The sequence below is a fragment of the Hemiscyllium ocellatum genome, chromosome 2, assembly GCF_020745735.1.
Source record: "Hemiscyllium ocellatum isolate sHemOce1 chromosome 2, sHemOce1.pat.X.cur, whole genome shotgun sequence".
Classification (NCBI taxonomy): domain Eukaryota; kingdom Metazoa; phylum Chordata; class Chondrichthyes; order Orectolobiformes; family Hemiscylliidae; genus Hemiscyllium; species Hemiscyllium ocellatum.
The window spans coordinates 105,554,626-105,582,335 of record NC_083402.1 but is presented as its reverse complement, the minus strand read 5'-3'; the positions used below and the strand labels follow the sequence as shown (position 1 = coordinate 105,582,335).

The 27,710-nt window shown below is 40.9% G+C and overlaps 1 protein-coding gene across 4 annotated transcripts in view; it reads right to left on the bottom strand.

Annotated features, from left to right (window-relative positions):
• Positions 1-27,710, bottom strand: part of LOC132824449 (receptor-type tyrosine-protein phosphatase delta-like) — a 588,252-nt gene that overhangs the window by 141,639 nt on the left and 418,903 nt on the right. For 2 of the 4 annotated variants that reach the window (XM_060838969.1, XM_060838986.1), the window contains exons 14-16: positions 18,473-19,060; positions 17,995-18,095; positions 4,443-4,699 (exon numbers count right to left, since the gene is read on the bottom strand). In XM_060838969.1, the coding sequence (XP_060694952.1) occupies positions 4,443-4,699; positions 17,995-18,095; positions 18,473-19,060 (946 nt within the window). The remainder of the gene's footprint in view (positions 1-4,442; positions 4,700-17,994; positions 18,096-18,472; positions 19,061-27,710) is intronic. The other 2 variants (XM_060838977.1, XM_060838996.1) reach the window with 1 other exon arrangement.

The window sequence follows — 27,710 nt, the reverse complement described above, 5'->3', positions numbered from 1 at the left end:
CTCACATCGCAATGCTTGCTGTCTTGTGAAACAGTATGAGGCAGCAATGTACAGAACCCTTGCTCATTTTTGATTCACAAACAAAACATCATTCGTCACTCCTTTTAGCAACAGTGAGAGACTCTCATTTCAGAACACAGAAAACTGGCTTTGTTAACATAACAGATTTTGCCAAAACCATCAATGGTTCAGACATTTCTGGAACTCATCAGTTTTGGTAAAGACAAGAGACACTGGAAGTTCTAATTCTATATATGGAGACTCTGGATGGTTGTTGCTGCTGCACCTTGAACTTTGACTAAACAAGAAAAACTGCTATCATGCCAATAGCTTCGACAGAGAAATTAATAGCGTGTAATAAAATTGTTGGGTTTAAGTTATTAATGTGAATGAGCCCTGCCACAGACATTTAGGTTTGGTAATTCAGGTCAGATGTGCCTCTTTAATTGCATGCTAGATAGTGCTGACATGCTATTCAAAGTTGGTGGTCCAGGCAGTGAACAATGAAACTGTATTTCCACCATTAACAGCTCCTGAAGGATTTTTTTTAAAGAAAAACTAAATCAATTTTGATGCTGGTCTTGCAAACCAAATTCCAGTTGGTTTTATTATGCATGGTAGGAGGTGATCCAGTTACATCTTTGGGATATTTTTGATCTAATGTGCTACAAAAGGTTTTCCCACTAATCAAAGCACCTAAAGAATGCCTGCACATTAACCCTGCTATTTATTCATAACTTCTCAAGGAACAAAAGACAATGTCTTTTCAATCATTGCTATTTTTAGCTTAATTTGCAATCACTTTACTTCCTTTTATTTCCATAGTACTTTCTCTTTGCTCTTGATCACTAGTTCTATGCTATCTTTTGGTTTCATTAGTTAAGGAGAAAAGATTTTTCAGTATGAGCTTCCTGAAGTGTTGCATATAATGTTGATATTACTACATCATTATTGATTTATGGTAAGAAAATGTTAATAAGTCCAGCTAACTTTGTCCATTGCATAATCTGCCATCCCATCAATTTTTGGGTGCATGCATTTCTGTTCTTGCACACAAAAATACCACCCACAGAAACTGTAAGTTAGTGATTTCATCATCATTGTCCTTCTCAGTAACTTCTTATTTTCATCTCACAATTGTGACCATTAAAGATGATTAGGTTGCTTGAGGTTGAGGTAAAGGTGCTGGATGTTTACCTCGACGGGTATTATCAGAGTCAGTAACTAATCCAAAATAGATAGTCTCATCATTTTGAAATTTTATTCCTAAAATTTCACTGGAATTATAGTTGTTCTTTTGTGACAGCTCGATTCCATTGTCACTGTGGAGGTAAGGAAAGGTGAGGGTGGCTTGGTGGGAGACAACAATCTTTTAATCAGTTTTGTTCTATTGCACCAGCATCACCAAAACAAAAGTAAGGTGATGTTGAGGGACCACGACAGATTTTCGAACACATCAATGCCTCTCAAATCAAACATTTTATTGTTTATTAAAACAAAATTTTTACGAACCAAGCTTAATGGGAAAGTGAGATTTAAGCAAAGCACTCTCGATACCCTTATGAAATTACTAGAGTATTTCCTATGGCATTGCTGATAAGAACTTGCAGTAGATGAACTTCCTGACAAAGTAATTATCCAGGAAATAAAAGCCATGGATGTTTACTACAAAGATTGCCTCCCACAATTGTAAACCAAGTGAAAGTGGCAGCTAGTTAATGGAGTACCATTCGTGTAAATTCATTCAGTAGTTTTGGAATAGTGTGTAAAGCTGTGGTGGGGCACCCTGTTTAATCCAATGCATTTGTGTGAGATAATTAGAAAGAGATGAGCAGTACAATGCAGTTCCCCAAGAGGGCATTCCTGAAGTCAAGCAACTTCAACTGATTTCATTGAAAAACATTAAGCAGAAAATTGAGAAATCACAAGATTTATTCTAAAATGTATGCAATCAATGTGAAATATTAATAAAAATCGACTCAGGTGGCATTATTTTTAAAAATGGATTGAAGGAACAAAATACTCAAATAAGAATCAGGTCTTGAATAAGTGTTAATCACGAACATTAATCATAATCAAGATATAAATTAACCAAAAGGTGAGATGATGAATAAAGGACAATAGAGGGTGCACAAAATGCAGCGGAGTGAATGGTACCGCAGTCCAACCACAACATGATGTTTAGTGGCAATTTCAGGCTATGGGAGGGTGGGGACTACGCAGATGAACATCAGGAAGCCTTACAAACCAAGGGTTGATGTGAGAGAAAGGCAGTAATTAACCAGTCAGCTGTTATAGCTCGTGGGTCCCAAGCCCTTAATTTTGGTGAAAATGGGCCTGTTTGGATGGGAAGAGAGAGATGGAACAACAATAGAGTCAGCACATAACGATAGGAATTCAGAAGAAAGATAAGTGTGTAATATATAAAACTAGCTTACAAGAAAACTAATAATTGACAGCCCATCATTTCTCTTTCAAAAAGAACATGACAAGCACTCGGCTACAACAACGTAAAACACCTACAGTTTCAGTGTGACAGGTGGAGAGGATTCTGACATTCAAAGTTCCAAAAGCAATTTCCACAGCAAACTTTTATGACAACAGTTGAGATCAAGCAGACTAGAATGTTCTAACACAAGAAGTTTATTGTGCCTGTGCTGACTCTTTCAAAGGGCAGTAGTTCATGGTTCCTCACATTGTCTTCTTTGTAACAAGCTCCTCATCCTTAAGCAACTGTCAACTTCCATTTAAAATTTATTAATGGCATCAGCTCAAATCAGCTTTCCAGGAACAATGATCCAGAGTCAAACACTTTGTGGACAAATTCTCATATCCTCTTGGGTTGGGTTCAAAGCCATTGGAAAGCAATGATCTCTGGTTATTGATTCAATCACCAAAGGGAATAATTACTTTTATTTGCTCTATCAAGGCATCTCTTGCAAACTCAATAAATTATGACACCTTTTCTTCTTCTAGAAAGCCCTTCCCAACTTATCCAAAATGTCCACATAACTGAACTCTATCACTTTTGATTACATCCTGCTCGACTTCTTCAGAACCTGACTGAAGCTTGACATCTTTCCTGAAGAGGTGACGCCCAGGATTCTCGGCAACATGCCAGCTCAGGCTATTTTATGCTAGGAACGTTAGTTGGCTGTAGGTGGGACTATTGTTTCCTGTCTGGCCCATGGTAATACAGACAAAATAAACTAAAATAAACTTCCCCATCCAACCACTGCCGAAGTAAAGCACTGGGGCCATGAAGGCTGTCTTCCCTGTACACATCCAACCCACATTTTCTGGCTGCAACAAATTTTCACCAGGTGAAGAAGACAAATGGTATTTTGGCCTTAATAGGGTCAGGATTCGCGTACATGAGCAGGGATGTCTTGCTGTAATTGTACAGGACCTTGTACAAGGAAGATTTTAGTCTTCTTAGTGAAGGAAAGATGTTCTGGTTATGGAGGAAGGGCAACAAAGGTTTCTCAGACTGACTCTTGGAATGGCAAGACTGGTGTACGAAGAGGGACTTGATTGGTTAGCATTATACTCACTAGAAGAGAGAGGACAGACCTCATAGAAACCTATTAAACTCTAACTCTAAATAAGATAAATGAAAGGAGAACATCCCTGGTGACTAGAGAGTCTAGAGCCAGGAGTCACAATCTAAGGATATGGGGTAGGCCATTGAACTGAGGCGAGAAGAAATTACTTCAGTCAGAGAGCGGTGAGCCTGTGGAATTCTCTCCAACAGAAAATGGTTGAGGACAAAACATTCAATGTTCTCAAGTAGTTTGACATATTACGTAGGGTTAAAGATATCAAAGGAAATGGAGAGAAAATGATAACAGGACACTGAATTAAATGATCATCCATGATGATATTAAGGGATGCATCAGTCTGGAAGTGCCAAATGACTGACTCCTGCTTCTAGTATACGTGCTTCTATGAAGTGAAGGAGCATTGTTTCAAAAGGCCTCACATGATCACCTTGTAGAAATTGGTCTGTATTCTTATAATATTAGTCAATGTGCTGTGCAAAATGTGGTTAAGAATGATAATTGAATATTTGCATCTTGCAGAATAGTTTGGAGATAGAGGCGCTGGTGATCTCTGTCACGGTATACCTTAAGAAATTCCAGCTTGTGGGACAATAATCTGTGAAGGGGTGCCACAAGCTCACAGAAGAAGAAAATATTTCAACAAAGTATTACCAAACTTCCTGCAGACTGATCAGTTACACGTTACCACCAACCTGGGTTGTTTTATCTTCAGCGGACCAACTCCTTTGCATCTTTTTGTTAGATATGAGACAAAAACTAACAAGCTAGCAGCCACTCTTGAAAACCATTAAACATTATTTAAGCTGTAAGGGCACAATCCTAAGAGAAGAAACATGAGTAGAAATCTAGATCACTGGTTATTAGGTGAGGTTTGCTTACTTTACTGGGGCTGGTGGTGTTGGCACTGCTGACAGTTCAACTGTCAGCATTCCATCAGAATTGGTTTTCTCAATCAGGACTGGCTTGGTGCGAAGCAGGTCTGGAGCGGTGTGTGCTGAGACCACTTGCTGTAGGCCCCCAGCACTATTTCCTCGATTGGTCAAAACAAATGAATACGACGTGTCAGGGTCTAAATTGGTGATTAGCTTTTGTGTAGCTCTTCCATCCACTTCAATGTGGTCATTATTGTAGATGATCTAATCAGTCAGAAAAGAAAAACTCCATTAGTTCCTTTATAACCCATTGGCTACAATTAATTCTGAAGCACCCAAATTGTAGCTGACATACCAAAAGTTCTGTGAAGAGTTATTTACTTTCAATGCTAACCATTTCCCTCAAAACCAAACTATTTGACCCACTGAAAATTTTCGATTTAATTTCATATTTCCAACTTGTACAGTATATGTTTTTTGTAATGGTTGTGTTGTTATTAAAATGTAGATTAAAACCAATGTTGTTCTTGGATTAATTGTTTTCCAAAACCATCAGAACATTCTATAGCACAAAACTGAAACCTTTTGCAACAAGTATTCCAGAAGCATTTACTCAGCGTTCTTTGTTCAATTTTTTTTGCAATGTATACATATTGTAGGAATTGAACACAAACACTTATTGTAAAATATATCAAATGCTTTGCAGGATTTTCGATCCTGTAACTAATGGCTCAGGATGTACCAAAATTGAGGGAGCAATCATTGATTAGAAATGGAGTGAGTTTGAACAAGAGGCTTGAATCTTCATGATCAATCAAGAACAGCCAGTTCAAATGGCTCAGAGTCATTTATAGACAAGGGTATACACAGAAGGTTAAGTGCTATAAGTAGTTTCCACAACTCGGAGATAGATGATACTGAGAAATGACAAAGAGACAAATTTTCTTTATTTAAAGCTTGATTTGGGTGATTATTGGCTGGCCACCTTTAATAGTTATACAGGAAAGGTAACATCGGAACTTCACCTGCAGAAAACAATCCAAATCGTGAAGCAAGAGACAGCAACATGATGCTATGAGTTGAAGAAAGGGAGTTTAATTCCTGTAATAGTTTGCAGTCGTGAGGTGAGAGTGATAGCTTTTGACATCAAGGTTAAAAGTGTAGTATCAAGAAATCCGAGCAAAACTGGAATCCATAGGTATCGGGGCAAAATCTCCAGTGGGTGGGTTTCATGCTTGGCCCATAGAAATGTGGGAGCGGTTGTCAGTGGTCAGTCATCTCAGCTCCAGGATATTTCTGTAGGGGTTCGGAGGGAAGTACCCTAATCCCAACTATCTTCAGCTGCTTCATAAATAACTTTCCTATTATTATAATGTCAGAAGTGAGAATGTTCACCAATGATTGCACAATGTTCAGTACCACTTGGGAGTCCTCCAATACTGAAGCAGTCTATGTTCAAATGCAGCATGATCTGGATAGTATCCAGGCTTGGGCTGACTAGTGGCAAGTTAGCTACACAAGTGCTAGGTAATGACCACCTCCAAATTGAAACAATGTCATTACCACCCTATACTTATTCAATGGTATTACCATCTCTGAATTCTCCACTATCAACTTCCTTGGGATTACTGTTGACCAGAAACTCAACCAGATTGTCACATAAATTGAGTGGCTATCAGAACAGGTCAGAGGTTATGAATACTACCCAAAGACTGTCAACCATCTCCCAGGCACAAATTAGGATGGTAATGGAACACTCCCTACTTGCCTGGATGTGTGCTGCTCCAACAACAGACAAGAAGCTTGAAATAATCCAGGAAAAAGCAGCTGCTTGACTGACATCGCATTCACAAACACTCACTCCCTCCATCATCACTGATACTTAATAGTAGCACTGAATATTATCAACAAGACGCACTGCAGAAATTCATCAACGATTCTTACACAGAACCTTTCAAACCCATGAGCATGTCCATGGAGAAGGACAAGGACTGCAGAAACATAGGAACAAGTTTCCTCCAACCCACTCAGCACCCTGACTTGGAACAGTCTCTTCACTGTTGCAGGGTCAAAATTCTTGAATTCCCTCACTAACAGCATTGTGGGTCAACCTACAGCATGTGGTCTGCAGCAGTTCAAGAAGGCATGTTAACCCCATCTTCTCAAAGGCAACTAGGGACAGACAATAAAATGATGGCCAGCCAGCAATGCCCATGTCCATGAGTAAAAAAAAAACTAATCTTCCACAAACGTGACAAGGAAAAGTAAAACAAGAGATTGGAATAAATATTCTATGTGTTGACTTTCACAAAGCAATTGATAAGGCAAGAATTTTCTGGATAGTGAATCTTCTGGATAGTTCATAGGTTCATGGTGTAAGATTGAGAATTTGTGATTCCATAATTAGGGAGCTAGTAATGTTAAGTGAGGCAGTTACCTGCAGATAAGAGCTCTAACTTGAAAATAATGACCAACATCATCAATCTTTGGTTGCCTGCAGCTTATATTATAGTTCATAGGCTGGATGGGTGGCTTGCAATGTACAGTGAAACTAACAACATGTGTTAAATTCCTGTACTGGCCGAGGTCACCATGAAAGTCCCACCTTCTCAGTCTCACCACTTGCCTGACGTGTGGTGATCTTCAAGTTCAACTTACCACCACTTGTCTTTCTCTCTCATGAGATAGCAGCCCGATAGTCCTCTGTGACTATACAGACTATACGCTTGTAATGGAAGTTTTAAAAAAACTAAATAGTGGTAAATCCAATGTCATATGGTAAACAGAATTAGTGCATAAAAGAGGGATAGTGCAAAAGGATCCAGAAGAACTTGTAATTGGAAAGGTGAATAGCACTAACATATGAATTGTTGAGAAATAAGACATGGTGTTGAAGATTTACATCTTCCACTCATCAGGACAAAATCACAAGAATTCACAAAGGGAACAACAATTTATAATGCATGAGAAGAAGGTGCTGACTGGTTGTTCTCTTTAGCTGGTATTTGATTGGTTGTATACATGAATGAAATTTGATAGTCTTGAGCTATAAACTGTTCTGCTAACCAATGTAACATGCAGATCCCAGGCCTACATACAACATAATGATGGTATGAGTGCACTGACACAGTCAGCTCAACTTCAGTGTCCACATATGGGCATAAAGCACAATGACAATGAAGGACACCACTTCGACTGGGACAACACAAAATCCTAGGACAAGCGAAACAAAGACATACGCGAGAATTCCTAGAGACCTGGCATTCTAATCGGAACTCCATCAATGAACACATCAATTCATACCCCATCTACCTTCCCTTGAGAAGAAGAACAGGAAATGACATCACCCACCTTAAGAAACTAAGACCTATAAATACAGAGGCGGGACATACCACCAGCGCTTCACCAGAGGGACTCACTGATGATGTTACCTAGTCATGGTGACGAAAAGTCAGAAAACAAACCTTCCAGTTCAGCGAGCTAACTCACATCAAAGGCAAATCGGAGACAATTGTTATACATAAATAAAATAATGAAATGGTACAAGAAAATGGCTTTGGTGATTTCCTCTCAGAACTTGGAGTGCATGGAGCTGTAACATTGGAACCAACAGAAGTGTCATGAACAGTGCACAAAATATCAATGCAGTAATATTGTGTTGTAACAGATTGTGATCACCACTTATTTAAAATTTTCTAGTGGAGGCATGGTGGCTCAGTGGTTTGCATTCTGCCTCACAGAGCCAGGGACCTGGGTTTGATTCCAGCCTCAGTCTTTGTGGAGTTTGTACATTCTCTCTGTTTCGGTGTGGGTTTCCTCTGGGTGCTCTGATCTCCTCCCACAGCCCAAAGATGTGCAGGTTAGGTGATTACATTGCCCACAGTGTTCAGTGATGTGTAGACTGGGTGCATTAGTCAGGGGTAAATATAGGGTTGAGGGGAGGGGTCAGGGTGGGTTGCTCTTTGGCAGGTCAGTGTAGACTTGTTGGGCCAAAGGGCTTGTTTCCACACAGTAGGGATTCTATAAAAATGATAGTGGCAGTAAAAAGGATTCATAAGAAATCAAGGACAATTCTGGGCCTTGGCTCATAAAATTGCCAAGAGACTGAAGAACTGCATTGGCTCTCAGTTGGAAAAGGAAATGGAGAGAACATTTAAAATCAGGATGGGAATCAATTGGTTGCTGCTTTGTTTGAAAGAGGCAGAGAGAAGAAATTAAAGACGTTATCATGAACTGGTGGATGCATAAGTCAAATATAACTGCAGGAATACTTGAAACTCAGTTAAGTGTGCTGAACAGACTGTTAGTTTACACAGGGAACGTTGAGTACTGAATCATTCAAAAACAATAGTTATAAGGCACAAGGGAATGTAGGTTTGGTGCTATGCCAGAAGTAATGAGAACGATGAATGGGATTGCATTGGATAAACATCCTTAGGCTCCTATACTGAACAGAGCAAAGGAAAATGTCCAAATGACACACATTCTCCCAGGTTAAGAGAAAAATGATATTTCTTTTAATTTACACATGACTGGAATACAATATAGACAGGTCAGTGAGTACAGCTACAGAGGTGACTTAAAGGGATTCAGCTTTGATAGCTGATAGCTTATGTAAAAATGTTGGCACAAGTGCAAAACAGGATTGCCAAATGTATACTCATAATTATATTTTTTGTTCAAGAGTAGGAATCCCTTCTCTTAACTGTACTGATCCAATGAAATCATAAATTTAGCTAAACTATAAAGTAACTTTTAACCCAAAATATTTTTTTATCAAGGCAGCTGTACTTGAACGAGGAAATTGTAAATCCAAAGCAACAGGAGTGAACCCTTGCCTTCCCTATGGATCCTTAGGTAATATTTGATTTGAAGGAAGTGAATTCTACATTCTCGAAAAATGTTGCTGAAATTTCAAATCTAGAATTGGGTCAGACGTTTGTTGCACTTAAGTGCCTTTTGGAGATATGCAGAGTCTGTTTCTACTGTACAGATCACTGTGGTGGATCACTCTGTAACAGTCAACAATTCATTCAGTTAAAAATATACCGTGTAATGACAGCAATGAAAAACTTATTGAAATTATTCTGTTTACTACCTTATTGCATTACATTGGTCTTTCCTTGATTAAAATAGCACTTGGAGACATTCAGACATTTTTTTATTTGCAGAAGTTGTAGACTCATAGGAAGCACAGAAATTGCTATATGTGGAATTGAATGTTCCTCCTGGAGGCAGACTGGGAGGTAGAGAGAGGTGTAAGATAAGGGATAGATAAAGGGATCCTCAATTCCTGGAGCAGACAATTGTTTTCTGATTTAGATAGCCTTTCTCTTCTTAGCAGCATCCTGGACATTTAGACCGGGAGATTTTCTCTTTCTGGCCATGTCCTAAATCTGTTGGTATTGATCTGGCTCTCATGAAGCTGTTCACAGCTCATCACTATTTTTGAAAACAAATTTTGATTCTCAGTCTGCGGATGCAACTGTGTTGAGGTACACAAGTTCTCTACTTTGGTTGAATGTCTTCATTCTCCCTCTGTGGTTGATTTCTGCTGGACTGGACACTGTCCAAGTTCTCAGCTATGCGATTGGAGGATTGTCACTCACTCAGAACAGTCTCTGTCACTGGCACTTTGAGTGACAATGGATTATTGTGTTCTTCAGTGGTCATGGGAGTCTGGAACATTTCCACCAGTCTGGTAAAATCTGTGCCTTCCTTCTCAGTGACAGAGAAAAAAACACTATTCACTGCCAACAGAGTCAACTCTCTTTTTAGGTTCCCTCATGCCCAAAAGCAAATCTAATAAAATTCCACTACCCCATGGCCAGTTGTTTGGCAATGGATTTTTTTCCTGGACCAGCTGTTCTCAGGATGCGAGTCAAACCCCTTCTGTTATCCTAAGGATGCTGAAGTCAAGATGCACATGCATACTCAAAAATGAAAAGTATTGATTGCAAATTAGGGGGTCATTTACAACTCTTACGTTCCTTGCATTGCAGTGTTACTTGTGCTCTTGAAACTGTTCATTTGCATGGGTCAAAACTTCTGATTCTTCAGCCACAAATCTGATAAAATTAAAAATCACACATACCAGGTGATAGTCCATCAGGTTTATTTGAAAATACTAGCTTTCAGATTGCTGCTCCTTCATAAGTTAGTGAGTGTGGCAGGATTGTAGGACACAGAATTTATAGTAATAGGTCAAAGTGTCATACAACTGATACAATGTATTGAACAAACCGAGATTGCTGTTAACAACTCAAACCAGACGAAGGAGGAGTGCTCCGAAAGCTTGTAGTTTCAAATAAACCTGTTGGACTATAACCTGGCGCTGTGTGATTTTTAACTCTGTTCACCCCAGTCCAACTCCACTACAAGCCTGATAGGCAAAGACACCTCTCCCCTGTATCAAACTTAAAGGTAACGGGATAGCAACCAACATAAACAAATATGTGAAACTTCAATCATTTGGATTATCAATATCCCCTATGAACATTTGATATTTTCTAATGATGATATATTTTCTAGTTGTGGATATATTTTCTAAAGGAGTAGGCTTTACAGCTTTAATCTTTTTCAATGAGTAAGCATTTCGTTTTTTGCTTAGAAACTGTGTCTTGACACTTCTGCACATTTCCTAGAATTGACCTAGAGCTTTACAGATGTAACATTCTTTTGCCAGGGTCTGAAAATGTCTGTTAGTGAGTGTTTGTTGTTCCACAGCACTATATACACTGTTATTATCTTCAAAGTTTGTGAGACGATTTGGAGCTCAGGTGCTCGTTGTTGTGGTTCTGTTCGCCGAGCTGGGAATTTGTGTTGCAGACGCTCCGTCCCCTGTCTAGGTGACATCTTCAGTGCTTGGGAGCCTCCGGTGAAGCACTTCTGTGATCTTTCCTCCGGCATTTGTAGTGGTTTGAATCTGCCGCTTCCAGTTGTCAGTTCCAGCTGTCCGTTGCAGTGGTCGGTATATTGGGTCCAGATCGATGTGCTTATTGATTGAATCTGTGGATGAGTGCCATGCCTCTAGGAATTCCCTGGCTGTTCTCTGTTTGGCATGTCCTATAATAGTAGTGTTGTCCCAGTCGAATTCATGTTGCTTGTAATCTGCACGTGTGGCTACAAAGGATAGCTGGTTGTGTTGTTTTGTGGCTAGTTGGTGTTCATTGATGCGGATCGTTAGCTGTCTTCCTGTTTGTCCTATGTAGTGTTTTGTGCAGTCCTTGCATGGGATTTTGTACACTACATTGGTTTTGCTCAAGCTGGGTATCGGGTCCTTTGTTCTGGTGAGTTGTTGTCTGCGAGTGGCTGTTGGTTTGTGTGCTGTTATGAGTCCTAGTGGTCGCAGTAGTCTGGCTGTCAATTCGGAAATGCTCTTAATGTATGGTAAGTGTGGCTAGTCCTTTGGGTTGCAGCATGTCCTCGTTCCGTTGTCTTTCCCTTAGGCATCTATTAATGAAATTGCATGGGTATCCGTTTTTGGCAATTACATTGTATAGGTGTTCTTTTTCATCTTTTTGCAGTTCTTGTGTACTGCAGTGTGTTGTGGCTCTTTTGAACAGTGTCTTGATGCAACTTCTTTTGTGTGTGTTGGGGTGGTTGCTTTCGTAGTTCAGGACTTGGTCTGTGCGTGTGGCTTTCCTGTATACCTTTGTGGTGAATTCTCTGTTAGGTGTTCTCTGTACTATCACATCTAGAAATGGGAGTTGGTTGTCCTTTTCTTCCTCTCCAGTGAATCGGATTCCTGTGAGTGTGACGTTGATGATCCAGTGTGTGTTCTCTATTTCTGTGTTTTTAATGATTACAAAGGTGTCATCCACATATCTAACCCAGAGTTTGGGTTGAATTTGCGGTTAGACTGTTGTTCTAATCTTTGCATTACCGCTTCTGCTGTGAGTCCAGAGATGGGTGAGCCCATGGGTGTTCCGTTGATTTTTTCACATATTTGGTTGTTGAATGTGAAGTGTGTTGTGAGGCACAGGTCCAGTAATTTGAGTATGCCGTCTTTGTTGATAGGTTCAATGTCCTGTTGTCTGTTCTGTATGTCCAGCAGGTTGGCTATTGTTTCTCTGGCTAGGGTTTTGTCGAAAGAGGTGAACAGTGCCGTTACATCGAATGAGACCATGGTTTCTTCCTTGTCTATGTGTATATTTCTGATGATGTCCAAGAATTCCTGTGTTGATTGTATAGAGTGTCTGGATCTGCTGACCAGGTGTTTCAGTTTCTGCTGTAGTTCTTTAGCCAATTTGTGTGATGGTGTCCCTGGTAGTGATACTATGGGTCTGAGTGGGATCTGGTTTGTGCACTTTAGGTAGTCCATAGAATCTGGGGGTGTTGTTGCTTTCAGGTTTCATTCTTTGTAGGTCAAACCTGGTTATCTGTCCATTTTTTGTAGGTTCCTCAGTGTGTTGTTAATCGTGTGAAATCGTTAATTTCAAAAACCGCCAATCAGGAATGGACCCGGACCATAGAACAGGCCATCACCATAGTAAAGAAGAGGACCACACACCGCAAAAAAACGGCACTAAAAGAAAAAATGGCCAAACTAATACACAACAGAGAGGACACCACAACACACACCTGGGCTAGAAACCTTTCCCACAGACATCTCACAGACACAGAAAGAACAGTACTGGCCAAGGGACTCAACTACAGCCACAGGGATGCCAAGACAGCAGACTTCCTAGCAGCACTAGAATACACACTCAGGAACAATAGACAGACAGAAGAGACACAACAAACAGTGAAACAAAGTATCGTACCTCTGATAACAATGAAAAGACAAACACATAACCTCAACACCAAGGAGAGGGAAGCACTAAGAAACGATAAGAACATAATCATACTACTAACAGACAAAGGCAGAATGACGGTCATCCTGGACAAAGCAGATTACATCCAAAAAGTGCAACAACTACCAAAACAGGGAGTTTGACCCCACCCCACAGCTCACCAATAGGATAAACAACACACTGAGGAACCTACAAAAAAACCGGACAGATAACCAGGTTTGACCTACAGAGAATGAAACCTGAAAGCAACAACACCCCCAGATTCTATGGACTACCTAAAGTGCACAAACCTGACATCCCACTCAGGCCCATTGTATCACTACCAGGAACACCATCACACAAACTGGCTAAAGAACTACATCAGAAACTGAAACACCTGATCAGCGGATCCAAACACTCTATGCAGTCAACACAGGAATTCTTAGACATCATCAGAAATATACACATAGACAAGGAAGAAACCATGGTCTCATTCGATGTAACGGCACTGTTCACCTCTATCGACAAAACCCTAGCCAGAGAAACAATAGCCAACCTGCTGGACATACAGAACAGACGACAGGACATTGAACCTATCAACAAAGACAGCATACTCAAACTACTGGACCTGTGCCTCACAACACACTTCACATTCAACAACCAAATATGTGAAAAAATCAACGGCACACCCATGGGCTCACCCATCTCTGGACTCACAGCAGAAGCAGTAATGTAAAGATTAGAACAAACATTCTTACAGCAAATTCAACCCAAACTCTGGGTCAGATATGTAGATGATACCTTTGTAATCATTAAAAACACAGAAATAGAGAACACACACTGGATCATCAACGCCACACTCACAGGAATCTGATTCACTGGAGAGGAAGAAAAGGACAACCAACTCCCATTTCTAGATGTGATGGTACAGAGAACACCTAACAGAGAATTCACCACAAAGGTATACAGAAAAGCCACACATACAGACCAAGTCCTGAACTACGAAAGCAACCACCCCAACACACACAAAAAAAGTTGCATCAAGACACTGTTCAAAAGAGCCACAACACACTGCAGTACACAAGAACTGCAAAAAGATGAAAAAGAACACCTATACAATGTAATTGCCAAAAACGGATACCCGTGCAATTTCATTAAAAGATGCCTAAGGGAAAGACAACGGAATGAGGACATGCCACAACCCAAAGGACTAGCCACACTACCATTCATCAAGAGCATTTCTGAACTGACAGCCAGACTACTGTGACCACTAGGACTCATAACAGCACAAACCAACAGCCACTCTCAGACAAAAACTCACCAGAACGAAGGACCCAATACCCAGCATGAGCAAAACCAATGTAGTGTACAAAATCCCATGCAAGGACTGCACAAAACACTACATAGGACAAACAGGAAGACAGCTAATGATCCGCATCCATGAACACCAACTAGCCACGAAACAACATAACCAGCTATCTTTAGTAGCCACACACGCAGATGACAAGCAACATGAATTCGACTGGGACAACACTACTATTATAGGACAAGCCAAACAGAGAACAGCCAGGGAATTCCTAGAGGCATGGCACTCATCCACAGATTCAATCAATAAGCACCTCGACCTAGACCCAATATACCGACCACTGCAGCGGACGGCTCTAACTGACAACCGGAAGCGGCAGATTCAAACCACTACAAATGGCGGAGGAAAGATCACAGAAACGCTTCCCAGAAGGCTCCCAAGCACTGAGGATGTCATCTAGACAGGGGATGAAACGTCTATATCACAAATTCCCAGCTCGGCGAACAGAACCATAACAAACACTGTTACTATCTGCCACAACAAAAACAGAATGTACTGGAGAAACTTAGCAGATCTTGCAGAATCTGTAAAGAAAAAGCAGAGTTAACATTTTGAGTTCAATGACTCTTCATCAGAATATAGTAGGCGTGATCACTAAATTTGTGAATGGCAACAAAATTAGTGGTATAGCAGACAGTGAAGAAGGGTATCTCAGAGTAACTGGGCCAGTGAACTGAGGGATGACAGGTGGAGTTTAATTTAGATAAATGAGAGGTGTTGCGTTTTGGCAAAACAAGTCAGGGCAGGACTGAGACAGTTAATGGTAGGGTCCTGGGGAGTGTTGTCGAACAAAGAGACCGAGAGATGCAGATACAGAGTACCTTGAAAGTGGCATCAGATGTAGACAGGATGGTGAAGGTGGTGTTTGGCATGCTTGCCTTCATTAGTCAGAGCACTGAGTACAAGAGTTGGGGCATCGTATTACAGCTGTACAAGACATTGGTAAGGCCACATTTCGAATTCTGGTTCCCCTGCTATATGAACAATATTATTAAACTGGAAAGGGTGTTAAAAAAGACTTACAAGGATGTTACTGAGACTGAAGGGTTTGAGGTATAGGCTGGGACTTTTTCTTTCATGTGTAGGAGGCTGAGGGATGACCTGATATGTTTTATAAAATCATGAGGGGCACAGATTAGAATAACCAAGGTCTTTTCTCCATGGCAAGGGAATCCAAAATTAAAGATTTAGGAAGTGGAAAGATTTGAAAAGGATGTGAGGGAAAACTTTTTCACACAGAAGGTTGTGCATAAATGAAATGTGTTGCTTGAGGAAGTGGGAGAGGCAGGTTCAATTACATTTAAAGACATTTGGACAGGTACATGGATAAGAAATCTTTACAGGGATATGGGCCAAACACAGGCAAATAGGACTAATTCAGTTTAGGAAACCTGGTTGGCATAGACAGTTGGGCCAAAGGGTCTGTTTCTGTGCTGTGTGACTCTATAACAGAAAAGCTGATGATTGATCACTGAACTCGAAACTACTGCCAGATCTGCTGAGTTTCTGCAGCACTTACTGTTTCATTTCAGATTTCCAGCATCCGTAATTGAGCTAGGTCACACAAGTTGGACTTAGTTTCGAAGCTGTTAGACTTTCCAGCCCTTCACAACCACTTTTTGACCTGGCTTCAGGAAAGGGGTGGGGTTGTGCCGAAAGCCACTCTCGTGACCTTTCCTCTCACGTCCCTGCCACCTCACTTGCTGTGAACCCCAGCTGTCCCTCGCTCATCCAGCTCTAGTGATTATATCTGACTGAGTATCTGGAGCATAGTCGGCACCAAGCATGAACCCCGGTGACAGTGCAGGACTGTCAGCTTGTAACTGGTTGACATTTTATGGTTAGGTGAGATTTCTGCCTTTGGGAGCTCAGATCCTGGGGAAAGCCTGGGACTAATGAGTTAAGCACCAGGCACGCAATTAATTTGGTCAGGCCCCCTCACAGAACTGCAACTGTCCAGTTCTCCAACATGGGGGGTAGGACTAATGGGCAGAACATTGAATCCAGACTTATTTTCCAGATTCTTTCTGTTTTGTTTCTGTACTTCACATTTCCCTACCACACCATCCTGACACCTTCAAATGTCTCTTCAAACTCCACAGCCATGCAAAAATTTAAATGTTTCATGCTGGTGTCGCACAAGTCAGGCTCCTTAGATGGGGCATTTGTCATGAGTGCAAAAACATTTAAAGGGAATATGTATTTATACAAATGGCTGACCTGATCCACAAAAAAATTGTTACTCAACCCCAGAAACACAAACATGCACATAATCTTATTTGAAGCTTATTTAGGCTAGTCCACATAATATTTCTATTCAGACCATGATCACAACTTGGTCAGGTGCTGCCCATCCCAACAAACAACTCCTTTCTATTCCCCAACATGGATAACCTCCTACCCAGTCTACTCCTTTGAGCATGTGCAGACTTTCTTCATTTATCTGTAAATAAGCCCATTTATACATGAGTCAGGTAGCAAGCCTCAGTACAACCACCAAAAAAGTGCATTATTTTCACTGGAACCGCCAATGACCATAAAATTAAGTCAACTACTTAAACCCCGCTCAGAAGCCCATACTTGCTCCAATATACAAACATAAGATTGAAAGGCAGAAGTTCCTTTCGGAGTCACAGAACGGTACAGCACAGGAAGCTATTCAGCCCATCAATATCTATATGAGACTTCCCCTGCCTTCTTGCTGTAGCCCAGTTCCCTCTTGAAATGCATTGATTTAAACCACCTCCATTACACTCTCAGAGAGTGCTTTTGAGATCCTAATTACTCATTGCATGAGAATCTGGCTCCATTGTACCTCTTATCAATCCTTGCTTTCTAATGTTTCCTCTACTTGGGTTTATCCCTGTCCACTCTGTTGTGACCCATGATTTTGAACACCTCTATCAAATCTTTTCACAATCTTCTCGTGTATGAAGAAAACAATTTGAACTTCTCTGACCTATCTGTCTAACTGAAGTTTTTTATCTCCGAAACCATTCTCATGAATCTTTTCTGCACTGTCCCCAATATCTTCTGACCTTTACAGAAGTTCGGTGCCTGGAACTGGGCACAATCCTCCACCAAAGGCCAAGCCTGTGTTTTATGGAAGTCAACTTAACCTCATCCCCTTGCTTTCAATGCCTTTATCAATAAAGCTGAGATACCACTTTAGTCAACATGTTTTCAAATGTTTCTGCCTCCAACAATTTGTCTGATATGAGATTCAACTTAAAATAAGCAAATTAACATCTTTGTTAAAACAGTGCAGTAAAACGTGTTTACAATACTATCCATGATAGTTTTCTCTAGATATGAATAACAAATAATCTTTAATATGTAAGACATTCTGCTGCACCTCTGAATGAATAAATAGTAACAATATCATAGGAAACTTATACAGTTTTGTCAAAATTACTCACTTTAAAAGGAATGGCAGTGTTGTAGTTCTCTGGAATCTCCCACGTTAACAAAACTGATGTCTTCATTACAGCTTTAACATGAAAATTTTTTGCAAACACTGCTGAAAAATTAAGGAGAGTGACAATTTAGATGGGAATGTATCAACATTCTGCTTGGACCTGTTTCAGTGCTCTTACCAGTTCAATGTTTGAATAAACCACCTCTCCGACCTGCATTTTGTACAACCTGTTGTCAACCTAAATTTCTATAAATCTTAGTGACTAAAACTTACCTTTGTAAGTCATGCAGGTTTACACAGTCTCAACGGTATGCTTATACTTGAGCATAGAAGACTCTGTAGTACAGTATATTAAGACTCAAGAACTTTACCTTTCAAGTTGGTAGAAAGGAGTGATCTCTAATGCATAACCTCGTGACCCAACTCCCTAATATCGTCACCCACCTGCATCTAGGAGCACACAAATAGATAAATCCTACCTGGATCCAATGGCAGTGTCCGGAATTGAACACTAGGACTATATGGACCAGGACCTTTACTTGTGTAAGCTCTCACTTTGATGTCATAAGTGGTGTCCGGTTTTAGGTTGGTGAGCTTCAAACTTGTCTCGGGTGAGGCGACAGAGAGCTCAATTCGATTATTTGGGCTGTTGATATCTCTGTACAAAACGTTATATTTGGTAATTAACCCATTCCTTTCTGCCAAGACCGGTGGCTGCCAGCTCAAATGAATCGTTGAAGCTGTGGAGCTTTCAGCACGTGGGTTTTGGGGAAATCCACTCGGTCGTTCTTCTGGAATTGTGATTTCTTTCACAATCTCCTCCCCAAAGCCAACCTTATTTTTTGCGGAGAGTTTGAAGAGGTAAGAAGTGCCTTTATGGATGTCAGTAGCTGTATAATGGTCATCCTTTTCTGAAAATTCTAATGTTGTCAGCAATTCAGAGTCCTTGCGTCCAAATTTTAAACGATAACCCAGAATTGGTCCATAGGTTTCTACAGGAGGATGCCACTGAATAAGAGCGGTGTTCATCTGTGTGTGACTAACAAGGAGTCTTGGTTTCCCAGGAACTGTAACAATAAATAAGATTTATTTCAGAAGTATTTCCTTAATATTCCCACAGGATTTATGCACAAGAAATATACGCTTATTTCAAGTAGCTGTCAACTGAAGAAAGAATTACTGTCACATACAGAAGTCTGCATTCCCTTAGAATCACCTCCCCAAATCTTCATTACGTTTGCAAAATGTCTCAGGATTGTGGCTCTGATGAAAATATGGACCAATGATAATATGATTAATGTAATTGTCCAAACTCTATGGCAAAATAAATTTATGATAAATATAAGTTGAAGCTAAGAACTGACAAAAAAAAATCAGTAGCCATTACGAAGTCAAGAGGCTGTCATTAAATTCAAGAGATTACAAGGATCAAACTGAGAGAAATGGTCCAACAATTCAGAATGTAATTTGAACAGTAATGACAAAATTGCTAGTTTTACAGGGAGGCAATAGCTTAGTGATACTATTGCAAGACTAGAGTCCCAAGTAAGAGCCGACAATGCGGAAGGCAGAGAGGAGAGAGGTCCGAGAGATGCCGGGGGAAGTACCTGTCAGGAACAAGTCGAATCTTTTGGAAACAGTAGAGACAGATGACACTGCCAGTCCGCGAGGCGGCCAGGTCTGTCAATTAAAAGTTGGCATGGAGGCAAAGCGGAAGAGTCGGACATCGCACAGAGCCGTGGTAATAGGGGACTCCATAGTGAGAGGAACTGACCGGGGTTTTTGTGGCAGCAGGCGGGATTTAAGGATGGTGTGTTGCCTTCCTGGTGCCAGGGTTAAAGACATCTCAGACAGAGTGCAGGACATCCTCAAGGACGAAGGTGAAGAGCCCGAGGTGGTGGTGCATGTCGGCACAAATGATGTTGGGAAGAAGAGGAGGAACATAACACAACGGGACTTTGGAGAACTAGCAAGAAGGCTGAAAAGCAGGACATCCAGGGTGGTTACCTCCTGTTTGCTTCCAGTTCCTCGTGCTGGAGAGGCCAGGAACAGGGAGATAATGGACTTGAACGTGTGGCTGAGGAACTGGTGCAGGAAGCAAGGATTTAAATTCTTGGATCACTGGGATATGTTTTGTGGTAAGCATAAAATTTTATAAGAGAGACGGTTTGCACCTTAATAGGTTAGGGGCCAGCATTCTGGCAACACGGCTAGGTTTAAACTAAGTAGCCGGGGGGTGGGTGGGGGGGACAAACTGGATGTTTAAGAAGGAAATTGAAGGAAAAGTTAGAACAAGGGAAGTCAAGAAAGACAACCGTATCAATGAGACAGAAAACTCAAAAAGGGATCATACTGTAAGGTTGAGTGAAATAGGAGTTGATGGGAAAGGTGAGGGCAGTAACAAATTAAAAATACTATACATGAATGCACGAAGCATGAGAAATAAGATGGATGAGCTTGAGGCTCTTTTGGAAATTGGCAGATACGATATTGTGGGGATAACTGAGATGTGGCTTCAAGTGGACAGGGCCTGGGAAATGAATATTCAAAGCTACACGTGCTGTCATAAGGACAGACTGACGGGCAGAGGGGGTGGGGTGGCCATGTTGGTAATGGATGATATTAAGTCCCTTGCGCGGGGGACCTAGAATCAGGGGATGTAGAGTCAGTGTGGATAGAGCTGAGAAATTGTAAGGGTAAAAAAACCCTCTTGGGAGTCATCTACAGGCTCCCAAACAGTAGTCTGGATGTCAGATGTAAGTTGAATCTGGAGCTGAAATTGGCCTGTGGTAAAGATGTTGCTACAGTTGTTATGGGGGATTTCAACATGCAGGTAGACTGGGAGAATCAGGATGGTATTGGACCTCAAGAAAGAGACTTTGTGGAGTGCCTCTGAGACGGATTCTTAGAACAGCTGGTGTTGGAGCCTACCAGGGAGAAGGCAATTCTGGATCTGGTATTGTGCAACGAACCAGAATTGATCAGGGACCTCGAAGTGAAGGAGCCATTGGGAAGTAGTGACCACAATACAATAAGCTTCAATCTGCAATTTGAGAGGGAGAGGATACAATCGGAAGTGACAATATTTCTGTTGAATAAAGGGAACTATGGAGCTATGAGGGAGAAGCTGGCCAAAGTTCAATGGTGCAATACCTTAGCAGGGATGACAGTGGAGGAACAATGGCGGATATTTCTGTGTATAATGCAGAAGATGCAGGATCAGTTCATTCCAAAAAGGAAGAAAAATCCTTGGAGGAGGCATGGGATGCCGTGGCTGATGAGGGAAGTTAAGAAACATATAAAGTTAAAAGAGAAAAAGTATAACATAGCAAAGATAAGTGGGAAAACAGAGGACTGGGAAGCTTTTAATGAACAACAGAGGATTACCAAGAAGGAAATAGGCAGAGAAAAAATGAGGTATGAAGGTAAAGTGGCCAAAAATATAAAGGAGGATAGTAAAAGCTTTTTTAGGTATGTGAAAGGCAAAAAAATGGTTCAGACTAAAATTAGGCCCTTGTAGACAGAAATAGGGGAATATATTACGGGGAACAAAGAAATGGCAGAAGAATTGAATTGTTACTTCAGATCTGTGTTCAGTGGGGAAGACACAAGCAATCTCCCTGAGGTAACAATGGCTGAAGGACCTGCATTTAAGGGAATTTATATTTGCCAGGAATTGGTGTTGGAGAGACTGTTAGGTTTGAAGGTTGATAAGTCTCCGGGGCCTGATGGTCTACATCCCAGGGTACTGAAGGAGGTGGCTCGAGAAATCGTGGATGCGTTAGTGATTATTTTCCAGAGTTCAATAGATTTGGGATCAGTTCCTGCGGATTGGAGTGTGGCTAATGTTGTACCACTTTTTAGGAAAGGTGGGAGAGAGAAAGCAGGAAATTATAGACCAGTTAGTCTGACCTCAGTGGTGGGAATGATGCTGGAGTCTATTATAAAGGATGAAATTACGACACATCTGGATAGTAGCAACAGGATGGGTCAGAGTCAGCATGGATTTATGAAGGGGAAATCATGCTTGACAAATCTTCTGGAATTTTTTGAGGATGTAACTCTGAAGATGGACGAGGGAGATCCATTAGATGTAGTGTACCTGGACTTTCAGAAAGCTTTTGATAAAGTCCCACATAGGAGGTTAGTGAGCAAAATTAGGGTGCATGGTATTGGGGGCAAAGTACTAACTTGGATTGAAAGTTTATTGGCTGATAGGAAACAAAGACTAGTGATAAACGGCTCCGTTTTGGAATGGCAGGCAGTGGCCAGTGGGGTACCGCAGGGATCAGTGCTGGGACTGCAGCTTTTTACAATATATGTTAATGATATAGAAGATGGTGTTAGTAATAACATTAGCAAATTTGCTGATGATACTAAGCTGGCTGGCAGGGTGAAATGTGATGAGGATGTTAGGAGATTACAGGGTGACCTGGACAGGTTAGGTGAGTGGTCAGATGCATGGCAGATGCAGTTTAATGTGGATAAATGTATGGTTATCCACTTTGGTGGCAAGAACAGGAAGGCAGATTGCTACCTAAATGGAATCAATTTAGGTAAAGGGGCAGTACAAAGAGATCTGGGTGTTCTTGTGCACCAGTCAATGAAGGTAAGCATGCAGGTACAGCAGGAAGTGAAGAAAGCTAATAGCATGCTGGCCTTCATAACAAGAGGGATTGAGTATAGAAGCAAAGAGGTTCTTCTGCAGCTGTACAGGGCCCTGGTGAGACCACACCTACTGTCTATTGTAATGTTCTGGTAATTCAGATAACGAATCCTGCAATAAAAATGGTGGAATTTAAATTTAATAACAATCTGGAATTAAGAGTCTAATCATGACCATGAAATTGCAGTCCATTGTTTGGAAAATCCCTATCTGGTTTCACTAATGCCTTTTAGGGAAGAAAAACTGCTGCCCTTCCTTACCTGATCTGGCCTACATACGACTCCAGAACCACAGAAATGTATTGATTCTGAACTGCTTCCTGGGAAATTAGGGATTGGCATTAAATGTTGGCCTAGCCAAAGGAGCCCACATCTCAGGAATAAATAAAAAAAAGTTTTTGTTTGTGATTTCTCCAGTACCTGAAATCCAGTTACTTTTATATATTTAACACTGTCCAACTGCGTCCTAAATTCAGCTGTCATTCACATCTGAAATATTAACAGTGGATCATTTAGCTTGTTGAGCTGCTCATTAAGATCATGGCTGACATGTTACTTCTGTCACACATTCAAGTCTATCCCTATAACCCTCTGCATTCCAAAACCTACCAATTTCTGTCTAGGATCTGTTGGGTAAAGAATCTCCAAGACTCAACAATCGTTTGAGTGAATAAATTTATTGTCATCTAAATTTTGTTTCAATTCTAAGACTTCTTATTTGAGACTCCTCAGCCAAGCAAAGCCTTCTCCAAACACCTATCCTGTTACATCCTTAAGAAACTTCAGATAATATAGGCTTAATCTATTTTATTTCTCCTCACAGGACAAGCATTTTCTTTCAGGAATCAGGTTGCTGCAGGGATTCTCAATCAAGGATCTTGAAAATCTTCAAAATGTTTTCAAGAGGTCCAACGTGTCTAGGAAAATGTCACACTTCTGTTCACTTTGATGAAGTATGAAGGCACCGATTCAAAAAGGATCACAGGCCAACCATGTGCATGCGGTAATAATGCTAAGAGCCTTTTAATTCGACATGTAAAAAATAAGGATGTTAACGTCAATGGAAAGCCGTGAGAAATTAAGTTAAGCATTTAATTTATAAAGTGGCAATACTGTAGTCAGATCTTAATTGACTGATTCACAGGTTATTAAAATAGATTCAGGCGATTCATATTTGTTGTCAACTTTTAAGTTTTAAATTCAGAAACAATAACTATAACATTTTACAGATTATACACTTTGCATGAGTATCTTGCATTGAGAATCATACCTCAATTATTTTCCTGTTCGGTGTGGCCTCTTAGGTATTGGTAATGATTTAACTGTACATCTAACTTTGAGGGCTTTCAATGTCTCACAAAAGAAAGAATCTAATGAAGGCATTAAAATTACAAAAATATTTGACAGAACAAAGGTAGAGAGGAGGTTTTCACTCATGGGGTCATCTAAAACAGGATGTCAGAAATATAAGGTCAATAATAAATTTAATGGGGAATGCAAAAGGAACATCTTTATCCAATGATGGGTCACTGGACTTGAAACATTAACTCTCTTTTCTTTCTATAGAGTGCCAAACCTGCTATGTTTCTTCAGCATTCTCTGTTTTTGTTTCAGATTTCCAGCATCTGTGGTTCAGTGTCGAGAGTGTGGTGGTGGAAAAGTATGGTATTCCTGATGAAGGGCTTATGCCTGAAACATCAATTCTCCTGCCCCTCAGATGTTGCCTGACCTACTTTGCTTTTCCAGCACCACACTCTCGACTCTGATCTCCAACATCAGCAGTCCTCTCTTTCTCCATCAGTGTGCTTGTTTTGCTATAATGTTTAACATGTATTGATAATTATAATGTGCAAATGTATGTGATACATAGCTGGTCATTTGAAAATTTATTGTTCAGCTGCATAAGTTTCACAAACTCAGCTTTTCAGTTGATTGAAAGGTGGGGTGGTTGGGGGGTGGGGGGGGAGGGGTCGGTAATGTGAATACTGGCACTGAATTATTCAGGAATACACTGATTAGCTGGTGAGATGAGAGAGCTTCTTTTGTGAAGCTCTGCTTCCAGTCAGCTTTCTTCCACTGTCAACAACATAACAGTTAATCCAGAAGAAATCATTGCAGGAAAATCAGTGTTGAACAGCTACTTATGAAATTATGTTTCTGCCATTTGTTGCGCACACTCTAGTTGAGTGAGTGAGTTTTTCTGCATCTGGTTGTTCCTTAACAACAACAGAGAAGGTTCGTCCGGATGATACCAGATATGGATGGATTGCTTTATGAGGAGAGGATGAGTAGGTTGGACCTGTACTTTTTGGAATGTAGAAGAATAAAGAGACAATAATAACATGAAGAACTGAAGAAACGACACTGTATCCGAAATGCTAATTCTGCTTTCTCTTCACAGATACTACCAGAAAGAGAGACCACCTTACTGAAGCATTTAGGATTCTGAGGGGACTTGACAGAGTAGATGTGGAGAGGTTGTTTTCCCTTGTGGGAGAATCTAGGACTACAGAACATATCTCAGAGTAAAGGTTGTATATCTAAGATAGAGATGAGGTGAAGTGTCTTCTCTCAGAGGGGAGTGAATCTATGGTATTGTTGACCAAACAAGGCTATTGAAGCTATATCAATAAGTACTATCAAGGCTGAGATAATTATTTAGTCAGAAAGAGAATCAAGGCTTATGATGAAATGACGGCAAAATGATTTGAAGATAATCAGATCAGCCAATGAATAGCATAGCAGACTTGATGGGACTCCTTTGTCATATGGTGATTTTGTTTGAAGAGATTCAAATAATAGAGGACCTAAAACTGAGTAAGCAATTCACCAAAACAAAACTAAGTTGCAAACAAAACCACAATGCTGTTGTGGAATATACAGGATAAGATTCCTTTCAGAGCCCACTGGTTACTGAAGAGACCAAGTAGAAACAAAGATCCTCTGCAGTGACACTGAGGCAAAGCTGAGAAATTACATCAAGCTAATTCATCAGAGTGACCCATCCCGGACACCAATATTAACCCTTGCAGGCCAATTTCATCACAGACTGCAAGTTGATGGTTTGGTCAAACTGAGGATCTTTGCAAAGTCCAGAAACCTGCCTGACGCATCCTCACCACCTTTAGAAGATAACGAAAAGTTATAAGTAATTGACTTAAAATGCCCAGTAAGTGTTGCAGACTCCCACAGTTAGAAAATAGATGCCAAGAGTCACAAGCAATGTGGGAGCTTGTTAAAATGCTGGGTATGACTATACAACACTGAATGTAAAAGACAGCTCTGCACAATGCTCCCCAGGCAAACTTTACAATGGTGCAGACTCTTTCATAGATAGCACTTCACAGATATCTACCCTGCATCTCAGTCAGATGGTGAGAAAGAATATCAGGTCCCAATAGATATAATGGATGACAAGTAAAGTCTACAAAGCCCCAGAGGACCATTTCATTAGAGACCAATGATTGGTAGTGAGTTTGATCTGAAGGTTACCAGGTGAAACTGAGGAAAGTCTTTCATGATAACCTCGGTTGGTACAGGAACTGAACCTGCGCTGTTGGCATCACTGTGCATCACAAGCCTGCCATTCAGCCAAAGGAGCCCTGACAGACGACAACGACATCAACAGAAGCATCCAATTGACTGAACTTTGGCTGGATTTGTTAAGGAATTGCATCCTGTTCTTTTCAAACCTAATCTGGAGTTATGGATAACAGGTTTGACAGGCATTCGCGTGGAACATCAAACTCCTGAACCATTCTCATCAGATCGAGTATATATAGACATACACACACAATCTCAGTTACGGAGATGTTGCCTCAGTTAGAGAGATGTTTTGATATTTTTCGTAAGCTTTGTTCATTAGTATCTAATTATGAGAAAACATGAAGCATTGCTGTATCTTGGTTCTGATACGTTGGGATCACATTTTCCGAGTTCTATTCTCCCACACCCTGTATTTCCTTTCAGTCTGCCTGGTTTTCAGTCATGTCATTCACCGACCATAAAAAAAATTCTTCAAGTAATGGCTGCAAACAAATGTCTGTTGATGCAATGGGGGGCTAAATTTGACATTTCATGGTATTTGGAAACAGGCAGCATTGAATCAACTGCCCATGAAACATCACTCCTGAGTTCCATTTCACACGGGTCAGAGAAAGGAAAACCAGGAAGAAATGGAAACTGGCTGCCAATTTGCAATCACTCCTTTTACACTGCTGCATGCAGCCAGAATTTCCCATCGCCTTTTTCATGAGCTGAAACCATGCTGTTACTCTCCGGTTATTACTGGGGCCCTGCAGCAGCGATCAGATAGACAGTGAGAACGTTCATTCACAGTATGGCATGCCAGGTCAGAATGACAGATAGTAGCTGCAGAGCATTTAGATGGGCTTGTGTACTGTGTGGATTGAAACATACTGTCATTGTCTCTGAATATCAGTACCTTCACCTTGAGGTGAATTCTCTGGTCTTGAGGTGGGGACAGTAACACTGTGCCATAGGAGACCCCACTCTCATCCCCATGAGCAATTTGCATGAGCATTCTGTGTTAAACAGATCACTTGGCACTCACCTCTGATGATTTAACTTTCCAGGAACTAGTGAATGGATGTATATGGAATCAGGGAAGATGGAGGGAGGCTACAATGAGAAAAAAGGGAAAACCGAAAGTTGATACACTCCAGGTAGGACACTATTCAGGTTTAATAATTGACAAGCAGGAGACTTAGGGCTCCTTGTTGCTTATAGGATGGAGGTGGTGAGAATGAAACTGAATTTGATGGTCACATGCCAGAGCCACACCATCTTCTCATCTCCATCTCAATTAACTTCTGGGCAGATAGGTCTAAGCCAAGCCATCAGTCCAGGTCCACAGTGGTCCATTAGGGACAAGTTAATGACCCCTTAGAGGGCCCTGTAGGATACCACGGGAGAACACAGAGCCTGATGGAGACAGATCTGGAGCAAGGCCTAGACGGGGCAAGCAGGGATCTGGAGGGAGGCGAGCAAGAAAGACAGCTCGACCTGCTGGTGCCTGCACCAAGCCTGAAA